Genomic DNA, 11,243 nt, shown 5'->3' with positions numbered 1-11,243 from the left:
CTGTGTGTTTTAAAGGGGATCATCACTTTATTCAAGAATTTCACAAAGTTATTTCCATGGTTCAGGACAATGCTTTCCAAAGCGACATATCATAAAGTTAAGAATGGCTGCGTGAGCGCGCCATAGTTTACAGCTCTAGTTCTTCAGTTTCTGGATTTTAGATGCCTAAATTGTCCCAAACCACAGAAATAAATTGTATGAAATATTTAATTAAGCGCTGTTCCCCTTTTACCTTCACTAAAAGAACCTGGAATGAGGGGGGGGGGCTCTATGCTTGGGTGAGGGCTTGTTTGAGGTCCCGGAGCAACATGGACGCCATGACGCTCTTTTCTGTGTTGATCGTAAGCAGGGCAGAGGAGGACTCCTTCGTCTCCAGCGACACCAGGACCAGAGCTCCGCTGCTCACCGTCCGCCCGGCAAACCTGCAGGTGAATAAGAGCACGCGGGTCAGCATCGTTAAATTCCAGGACAGACTGACAGACGACCTGTTCTGTATGATGTGTAGCCTTAAAGGTGAGGGTTCACCCAGCAGTTTTCATTGGAGCTACTTTCTACTAAAGAAGTAGTTCCTATAAAAATGTTCTGTGGTTTAACTAGAGTAACAGGGACACTCTTCAATGCTGTGAGCGCCACAAACAAAGTTCCATTCGCCTCCACTGTATTGACTTTGGAGGCATAAATCTCAGTGAGATATATCTTAAAAATCTTGGCCAAATGAAACCAAAATTATCTGCATGGCTAGTTACCACTAAATGTAATTAAGAGACATTTTTTATGTAATCTGGGGGAAGCAAACAGTCAGAACACTGATCACAATTTCTACAAAGCTATGTTTCCATTCCACCTGCCAGCCACACTTTAGCTGCATTTTTGAAATATCTGCAAAAATAAAAATGTGAAAAAGGTGCGCTTCTGTCACCCTGGTTGAAGCAATCACTTAGGTTTTCATGAAAACGGAAAAGCGTATCTCAGCAATTTATTATTATTGGACAGAGTGAAGGTGAAAATTGGCATCAGTAGTTGAAAATAAAAACAAGGAAATGTACTTTGCATTTCTCGGGCATAATGTGACTAATTTGTACAATGAACCAAGCCAACGTCATTATTTCTATTATATTATGTTTTTATCCTTCTTATACAGAAATAGACATGACAAACGTTTAATTGCCAATCCCCTTATCAGTGAAAGACTTTCCAGTTAGAGCAAGTGTAAACCACTTTGGTATTTTACCAAAATGTCTCCTTTTTCAATTCAACAAGCACAGTTCACATAAATTACCTAGATGTGAAGCCAGCCAATGGTTGGCTACTACATTATTCAACAGCTAATGTATAACAAACGTCAAGCAGCTATGCCCAGGCATAACCCTATGCACTTAACTCACATTTCTCCCCTAAAGCGATAAATCCTCACGTTAGAAAATTCTGTAACACCTCACACCTTGTAATTACCCTAAATTAGTGAGCGAGACAAAGAAGGAAAACGATGTGACAGGAAATATAGAGAGCAGAGCAACAGACAGTCTATTATCCCAACTGAATAAAGAGCCATTAGGGGTGAGACACGCCCTTCATGCCAGTCAATCAGAATTTAGCCTGTTTTTATGGACTGTGGGTGTCTATGAGTGTGTGGGAGCCTTGGGACCAGAATGGGGGATGTTCCATCCCACCAGCTCCCTCTGGACTATTGGGAGAATTCTCAGTCCCCCGTTTCCTTGGATACCGTCCCTCCAGACCAGGGGCAAATCTGGGCGCACATGGTCTCCATTGAGAGTGCTAACAAGAGGCAGACAGGGGCTATGACCCACTGTGACCCTCTTTGAGGGTGACAGAGCTGAGCTGGGCCCCCTCTACTGCTCCCCTCTGGCCCCTCTGCATCTTGGAGCCTCACGTGGCTAACTCCCAGCCATCTGCCTCCATTTAGCACTACATCCCTGCAACAAAGGCCCCCCGCGGCAGCCCGCTTAGGCCTGACAAACAGCCCACAAAGAGCCCCACTTAGGGCTGCCTAAAGCCTGTGAAGAGCCCCCGCAGGACGGCCTGTGGACAGGCGCCGTCACAGGGCCATGCAAGGCTGTGCTGCGCTGCAGGAGCGACTAGCACGTCCACCAATTAGCGAGCACATGTTAAAGACGAGGAGGGGGGACACGGAGGGGACATGCATACACAATGAAACAGTGCTGGCTCACAAGCCTAGTGTGTCTGGGTGTGTCTCTGGGGAGCTGCTAAATTACCATCAACAGAGGGGAGGGAGTTTATCAGGGAGCTCTCAGGGAGGAGAGAGAGAGTCCTCCTCAGGCTTAATTAAAATATTAGCCACTTCAGCAGGAAACACAAGCCATTCAAGAAGAGGATTAATTTCTCTCAAAAATACCAACTCTTCGCTTCTTTAAATAATTCAGGGGTTGTATATCAATCAAAATTTAAAAAAAAAAAAAAAAAAAAAAAGACTAAGTGTGGAAATTCAGGATGTACCCTCTGTTGGGCTTCATTCAAACCTTAAAAATCCACAACCAAAATAATCCAGTTTATGCAAAAAAGGTGTTTTTCTGTCTCTGTTTACATGTGCCATTTAACACGCAATCATGGACTACATATAAACATACATGCTTGTCTCTTGTCCAGTTCCCTCAGCCCTTCTCTTGCCCCCAATGTAAGCAGCTTAAGGTGTCAATGTGCTCCCTGTGGCTTTGCTAATGGATTTAGGATATAAATCTATCATTTACTCAGCCAGTTAACACTACCCTGAAGCTGCTTTCATTTCGTCTCAGGAGACGCTGCTGTGGGCCTTTGTTCATGTGAGGGAATAAGAGCGGGTGAAAGAAACAAGAGCATGTTTTGATTGTGTTTGATTTCCGAGCGTATTTGCTTTGAATATTCTCGCTCTGCTGTTTGTGCACGGTCAGGTGCAAAGACCAGCTCCAAATCGCATCCGGGATCTAGAACAACATCAGTGCATTTTTAAAAGGATGAGAAGGGAAAGATTAAGGACAAGCGGGACTTAAACGGGTCATTGGTATTCTCCTGCACTCTTCACATACTGGGCTAAACACTGGATTAATTGCAGTGTATGGAAAGAAAAGCAAAGCATAACCCCTGGACTTAGAGCAGGCGGATTGGCATCGATCGGCAGGGCTGCAGCTAAGCATCACTCTCCAATTATCTGTGATTCTCCTCAGTGCAGAGAGCCGTGTGTGCCATCTGCCTCCCCTCCACCCTGCCACTGCAAACACAAAGTGGGCTTCACCTTTACATTCACCCTCACACAGAGAAGACACAGGCCGCCGAGGATGCGGCTCAGCAACCTAAAAATGCAGGACTTAACCCACAGCCACAGCAAGTCTACCTTCCCCCTGCATCTTGAGTAAACACTCAACCATGTGTCATTCTCTGGGAACGAGCTGGTCAGGCACAAACGTATGACTAGACTGCATCATGTTTTCACAAAAAAAAAAAAAAACAGACACGAAAAGCTGAGGCCAACTTTGTGGTGGCTACAGCTGGATGCTATTGTTCCATCCTGGTTCTTGGCCAGGTGGACAAGTGGAAGAATGTCCTTCAACTGATTGGTCAGCGAGGCCAGGGCTGAGCCGAACACAAGCGAGCAGACTCAGACCAGGCAGATGGCCAGAGCTATTAGCCCCAATTAGAACCAGGAACCCCTCACGCATCTCCAGAGCTCGGCCATACGGACAGACCACAGCGCAGCGCTCGAAGGGCAGGCGGACGTGAGAGGTAAGAGGGGACGAACGGAAAACGGAGGCTGAAGAAGAAAAGGGCCAAGATGGGAGGAGGAGACGAGAATTTACCCGAACAAGGGTTTAAGGAAAACGCGTTACCTATAACTGAGATGAACATCTACATGTTACTGCATGTTGCATCTGCATTGTTGTCCGAAAACATTGAGTCAGCTTCATGGTGCATTTTGTATCACCTGAAGATAGATCATATGCCAAACTGTCTGCTAAGCAATCTATAATGGAGGGACCAGGCATTTAGTTAGTCAGGTTATAAATGATAGTCAATTAAATTTTAAACAAAAACAAGAATTCAACTTCACTGAAAAGCGGGAAATTCACAGTGTTTCAAGAAACTTAATTTAATTATATCTAGGCATAAAGTAAAGAGAAAGCATAGCTTATAAATCAAGGTTTTCCGTTTTTCAGTTTTTGTTTTTTATTTTTGAAAATTAGGCTCTAACCGGAGAGATTGGCAACGCATGCAAAATTCGATCAAATTTGCTTTCAAACGGACTGAAAAATAGAGCACATTTATTCTATTCCGCCTGTTTAGACATAAACAAGAACAGCGTTGTCTACATTTGCTTTCCTGCTTGATTTATTGCCATCCTCCTTTCCAGCAATCAATTTCTGTGTTTCTGTGGCATCCCCCCTCCGCATGCCCTCGAAGCCTGTTTGTGAAAAGCAGTGCTGCACCCTGCTGATAAACAAGGGGAGTGCAGGGATGCAGAGGTGCAGAGGGGAAGGCAGGCTGTTTCTTTGTCGAACCAAACCTGTGTCAACCACAATACTGCAGTCTATAACACAAAGTACCTGAGGTCAGTTTAAGGCAAACACAATACGTGTCATAAACTGTGTCGTTCTCAGGCTTCACACCGCTCCATTTTTCTACATTAAACCCAAAGTCTGACTCTGCCGGGGGCAGAGACTTTGTGCGATCTTACCCGGATTAGAGAGTCCTTACTCTGGGGCACTGGATGGAGGTCACCGCTCACATCACATTTAATGACGAGTGACCTCCACAATAAGCTCTCAGTGGGTGTATCCTATCAGATCGATCGCTCTGCTCTGTGCACGTGTCTTATTCGAGGGATGTACGGCGGCAATACACAGTAAACACCATGACTGGAATAACTAAAGGTGCTGAAAGAATTAGTTTGATTAATCTAATGGTTGTTTGGCAAAAAAAAAAATGAAACAACAACAATTCTGATAATTGATTAATCGTTTAAGTCACTTATCAAGCAAAAAATGCCAAACAGTCTGTGGGTCCAGCGTTTTAAATGTGAGGATGTGTTGCTTTTCCCAGGTTTATATTATGGTAAAGAGACTTTATTTGGGTTGTGGACTGTTGGTCGGCCAAATATGACATCTGAGGATGTCACAATAGACTTTAGGAACTCTTTCTTATCATTTTCTGATATTAATGGTAAAAATGATCAAAAAATTAATCAACAAGGAAAATAATTGCTAGTTGCAACCCTCATTATTACACACCTCTTGTTCTCCAGGACTTGGTCTGGATCCAAAGTTGGGATGTGGGAAAGAGTAGTGTAGTGTGAATAGAGCCTCTGAGTACAGTAAGTAGAGTTGAATGATAACATTTCTTTGATCGTTCTGCAGAAGTTATGGAACAAATGGAAAAGAAAGCTGTTTCAAGTAAAACAAAAAAAATAAAAAGTAAAATACTGGACGATAGCATGATGAAAAACCTCCACAGCAGAAGTAAAAAGAGCATATTTTTGCTTTTAAAATGAGTTAAATGATCCATCGATTAGCAAAATTGTTGCAGCTATAATCATCATAACAAAACAATAATTATATAAGTTAATTATTTGATCACACCAAATTAAATATCCAGAACCTGCACAGTCGGTGGCACCAAATCAAAACCCTCAAAAAGCTAATTTAAAAGGAACTTGGAAAAACTATCCGGATGAATGGAACACAAAAGCATGCAATGGTGCTTCAAAGACAAGGCTGTGAAACCTGCCAGTTAAATTTGAGGAGACAAAAAACTGAGGATATTGTCTTCATATGGACACCACCGGACAATATGGAAGAGAGCGTCTTTATTATTAAAAGACTAGAGGGCAACAGTGGGAGACTGTCTTCCTCTTTAGCCATCAAAGAAGCAGGAGGGAGATTGATAGCATGGAGTCATTCAAGTTATTGGTTATTCTGAATGAAGTATGGGCTTATTGGATGCAGGCCTCTCCCACTGGCTAACATTGATTTCCACTCACTCTCTCAGCTCCCTGTGCCCTTGTGCTATGGTCTACTTCTTATTTTTTCACTCTGACTTCCTCACTGTCCCATATTTATCCAGTGTCTCCTACATTTTCCATCTATTCCAGGCTAAATCTATAAAGAAATTATCACCAAAGACAGACAGAAAGAGACAAGTAAGGGGGGGGGGCAGAGCATGGCACACAGGGATGGAGTGAAAGACAAAGAGGAAGTGAAAGACAGACAGCGGTGTGGAGGGAGAGACAGATGGGGGTGCAGAGATGAAGTGAAAGAGAGACAGAGCAGGAAACAGAGGGAGAGAGGGAGGTGTAATTATCTATCAGGTGTTCGGGTGTGCGTGACAGAGGAGGAAGCTCATTAACACACTCTGTGTACACCAATTACACAGCCAGGCTTCTCAGGGCATTCCCCTGGCATGTCTGTGAGAGGCTGAGCTGTGACACAGGCACTTTCACTCTCTGATACCCGCATACGCACTGCGCGACTCAGCTCAACATAAAACACAATTATGGCGGGCACGCGTAGCCGGGAACATTCATCTCATCCCTTTTAGGCAGAGAAAACAAACTCCACTCACAAATCTGTATGTGACTCACAAAACAGTGTTAGGTTTGATTTCTGGACCTGTGTTTTTAACGGACCTTCCTGATATGAGGAAGGTTAGGAAATAATTCTTGCTGTTGCCTACACAAATATCACATTTTTGTGGGGTTGAATTTGTGCCTTTGCATGCAATGAAAGAAGTTTTTACTTATCTTTATTATCTGTTTAATTTGAATTTTGCATATTCAAATATATGTTCTTACTCTTCAGTGTCCTGTGCTGTTTTGCACGTACTCCGGTCTCCCTTGAAAGTGAAATGTCAACCGGATTTAACTGATTAAATAAAAGGTATAATATATTTAATAATTACTTCCCACAGTGAATAATCCCAAACTATTAAGAGTCGACAATTTCTTTGTCAAAGATAAAGTGAGCCCTGCAACAAAGAGTGCTGCTTTAGAGTAGCCTAAGGTCTAATGCTAATGTCACACTACATCACACTACCCGAAACCAGCCTTAAACCTGAACCGCACTGGAAAATATGATCAACCTGAGCCTGTACCAACCTGGTGGATTCAGGGCGCTTACGACTGTTTATATGAGGGAAGTTCTCATTTTAAAGGAATAGTTTGTCATTCTGGGAAATACGCTTATCGGCTTTCTGGAGGGGAGTGAATCGAGAGGATCGATACCACCCTCGTATCTGTACATTAAATAAAATGCTACAGGTAGCAGTCAGTTGTCTTAGTTTAGCAACCAGAAGAGACTCGTGCTAGTTACTACTCTCAGCCAAGAAACTGTCCAGTGCATAATCCCCTGTAAAATGGCAAACTGTTGTTCTTACACATTTTGGATTTTTTGTTGGAAGGTGGATTTGGTCACCTTTGGACAGAGCCAGGCTAGTTGTTTTCCCCTGTTTTCAGTCTTTATGCTAAGCTAAGCTAACAAACTACTGTCTGTAGCCTTATATTTAACAAAAAGATACCAGACCAGTGTCAATCTTCTCTCCTTACTGTCCACCAGAAGGCAACCATAGGGCGTATTTCCCAAAATGTCACACTATTCCTTTAAAGATGTATGTTTCTGTTTCCTGTTTTGTTTTGTTTTTTTTAAGTCTGGACAAATCTCACAGGACAGCTGAGACAACCGAAACCCAATTCTGACAAAAAAGGAAGCCTGGTAGGCAAAGACTATAAGGCTCCCAGAAATACAAATACATAAAGTAATGACTAGTGATAGTAACTGCACTGTGAAGTCAACTGTACAATTTATATACAGCCAGGGGTCATTACCTGTTAAACCCTGTTCTATTTCTTCAGTTTGGAAAGCATCCCTACTATGGACAAGGCCTGTAGTGGCAAAACTGTAAACAGAGCCTGACCAAAACTACATTTTTAAGGCAGTTACCAAAACTAATAACAGAGTTTTAAAAATCCGGTACAATCATTTTTTATTAGCTTAATATATAAGATAAACAAAGATTTTTGCTTCTGTATCCCTTAAATTTGGTGATAAATGAATTGTGACCAAGGAATGCACTGAGATATTTATGGATGACAAATAAGCTTGTCAGTGCTCGCAAATGGACAAACAATGTGATGGCGACACTGTTTCTAAATAGCCTTAAATATATCTACCATACAATATTCTTGTTTTTTAGCCAACAAGTGCACTGACACCAATATCGTAAATCTGTAAGAGGCAATTATCCAGCCAATTTATCGGTCTGGCTGCTGATTGAGGATTAGCCCCAAAAATAACTAAATGAAGAGTTAGACAAGCAGCATATTTAACTTTAAGATTATGTTAAAACATATAAAACAAACTGCCTGACTACTGACAAAGCTGCATTTCAGTTAACAGCAATAATGTTCAGATGTAACCTGAGTGCGCTGACACCCCACCTAACTGATGGACAATAATCAAACATCTGACCAGTCAGGGACCTAAAACGAGTTCAAACAAATGGGGTAAAGTTTAAGTGGGTTTGGTATTAATTTTAGGTGACTGGATGACTATTCAGTTCCTCATCCGTTTTCATTTAATAACAGAATTCTATTATTTGAAACCTGCGTATCAAATACTAAATCTAGTGAATTGTGTCATTTACTGTGAAATCATCTCTCCTGTCCTTAATGCCTTCTGGGTGCATCTTTCCAATAGCTGACAAGAAATTGTAAACACCTGTCATTTAGTGTGAAATGCTCAGTTTCTGTCTTCACGTCTCAAAAGTATTTGACTGGTTTGGGATTAAATACATTAACCGTTGCAACTGAAGTTACTGCTGTTAGATACAATGCCTGTCAAGACACGGAACAAAAAACAAAACATCTCACGCTCAACATCAAGTTGCATATCACCTAAGTAACAGTAAATTGGATAAATAACACTGTCAGATAACCAATATATTTTATGACTTCTGTACTGTCAAAACCACGCATCTCCAAGACGTCAGTCTTTCGTAAGTTTTTTTCAGGTCATCTAAACGGTTTTAAAATGATTCATTTGGCTTTAGAAGTATTCAAATGTTCTCAATCCATAAAGAAAACACTCAAAATCCCAAACCCGGAGCTACATGGTTTTCAATGGACAGTCACAATATGAGAAACTGCATGAACATATAATTTTCTTGACTTCTAAAAAAAAACAATTGAGTCCCTGTGGTAAAAACAAACAAACAAACAAACAAACAAACAAACAAAGCCCTTCTGGACATCTCACCTGTGGATGTTCTGGCTGAACGAAACCACTCCTACGTTGGCCACAGACAGGACCTGCTTGCTGATGGCCTGGCTGGAGGTGTTTGCTGTTGCCATGGTGATGGTTTCCGAGGTCTCATTCATGCCCAGCAGCTTACCTGAGGGGATGCAAAACGTTAAGCCATGCAACAGGGACCTACACCAACAGAAGCTAAATTCTGCCATTACTGTACAGTCAATATATTGGTCCCGTTTAAACCAAGACTATTTATATGGTTGCAATATTTATATGAACGATTCCACAGTCAGGTGTTATACATCTAAAATGTCCATTAAATTCCTGTATAAAGAGTATTTTGGGACCTGGTTTCAGGACTGACACTCATGGAACAACGAGATAAAACAGATTTTGAGGATCAATAAAGTGGGAGTAGCTAAACAATAAAATGGTGCCTCCATCAATAATGAAAATAGAGTGGAAAAAAAAAAAACACTCAATTTAAGGCAAGGGGCAAGTACATGTGCTCTCAGTAATTAGCAGGTATATGAAAGAAAGAATGGAGATAAATACGCACAAGTTAGGTAGAAATAAAAGAGGTTTTAAAAGGCAAATATAATGAAGACCTGTTAGATAAAAGAATTAATTAAGTTCACTCAACTGGTATAAAGCAGCAACTTGCTAGAGAGAAAAAGGTCCAGCAAAGCAAGTTGTTCTACTCTATTCAATCCACTTTTTTTTTTAGTCAGTCTTTTTTTAGTCTTTTTTTTTAGTCTGAGTGCAAGTTGTATTCAGTTGAGCTCAAAACACAGCGAATGAAGATTAATTAAAGCAGAGGCAGCATTTAGCAGGCACTTAAGCGCACGTTGAGGGCTTGGGTACGAGAATGCTCTCAGCTCTCAATAGCTGCCGCAGTACGCAGCTCTACAGGTGTGCGTGTTTGTGCTTTGTATGTATTCGTAGGAAATACCATTAAGTGCTTCATAAGAGGCAAGCATTTTGCCTTAATGACTAAGATGAGGAAATGTTTATTAGAAACAGGCTAGGATTGTATTTTAATTCACAGAAATCGTTCATTAATACTGCATACAATAAAGAAGAAAAACACTGACTCTCAAATTTTAAGATTTTAAGATTCAAAATGGGGATTGTTATTAGGTCTGGTGATATTTTATACTTTTTTCTTATTGTCAACAAATCCCATGTAAAGACCAAAACCGACAATGAATGGATCGTAGTAAAACCAATGGTCAGTGTATCAATAGTCTGACAAAGTTTCTTCCTCTGTACCATGAAGCTCCGCTGTCGTCCAAAAACCTTTCAAAACACACAAACGATCCCCACCGTCGCACTGAGCGACATGGTGCTTCATTGACAGTGCTAGACCAATAAATCGGCCAATATAGCAGCCAGTATTAGCTTGTCGCAGATATTTCGGTATTGGTGTGCATGTGGACTGATAACAAGAAACTGCGGCTCAGAAATGCCAGTGCAGGTTTTAAGGTGAGTTAAGTCCACCAGAGTCTGTAAAACGTCCCCCTTGGTATGTATCTGTATCAAGATTGTTTATTTACATTACATATTGATGCTAGAAACAAATGACTATCGGCTGATAATATCACTATCAACGTTTTTAAACTCATAAATATCAATATCACTATCGTCAGGCTATATTCATTACATTGAACACGGGCACCGTAGTTTATTTTGAGTCAGTCTCACACCCACCACCCCTTTTTTTTTTTGCTCCTGTTGTTTTTATTTTGTTTTATTGTTTGTATTTTAAATTTGGGGTATTTTACTCTATTTTATTTTGTTTTATTTTATTTTAAATGTTTAATTTTACTGCCTAATTTCTAGTTCTTAACGTTGTAATCCTGTTGAAAACCATGTTAGCATTTTGGAATTTTTTTTGAAAAGTGCTGCATAAATAAAGTTATCATCCTCATCATCATTATTATTAAATTATGCCCCGTTTGCATCATGTTTTCTACATTTTCACCGTTTGAGGTT

General features: G+C 41.0%; 1 protein-coding gene across 2 annotated transcripts in view; it reads right to left on the bottom strand.

The window, feature by feature from the left end:
- Positions 1 to 268: 268 nt before the first annotated feature.
- The window catches only part of ap3b1a (adaptor related protein complex 3 subunit beta 1a), a 60,628-nt gene continuing 49,653 nt past the window's right edge, over positions 269 to 11,243 (bottom strand). For both annotated transcript variants that reach the window (XM_040157440.1, XM_040157438.1), the window contains exons 26-27: positions 9,255 to 9,390; positions 269 to 422 (exon numbers count right to left, since the gene is read on the bottom strand). In XM_040157440.1, the coding sequence (XP_040013374.1) occupies positions 269 to 422; positions 9,255 to 9,390 (290 nt within the window). The remainder of the gene's footprint in view (positions 423 to 9,254; positions 9,391 to 11,243) is intronic.

Source organism: Xiphias gladius, chromosome 20 (genome assembly GCF_016859285.1).
Source record: "Xiphias gladius isolate SHS-SW01 ecotype Sanya breed wild chromosome 20, ASM1685928v1, whole genome shotgun sequence".
Classification (NCBI taxonomy): Eukaryota; Metazoa; Chordata; class Actinopteri; order Istiophoriformes; family Xiphiidae; genus Xiphias; species Xiphias gladius.
The sequence above is the reverse complement of the archived record's forward strand: the minus strand, read 5'-3'. Positions and strand labels throughout refer to the sequence as shown.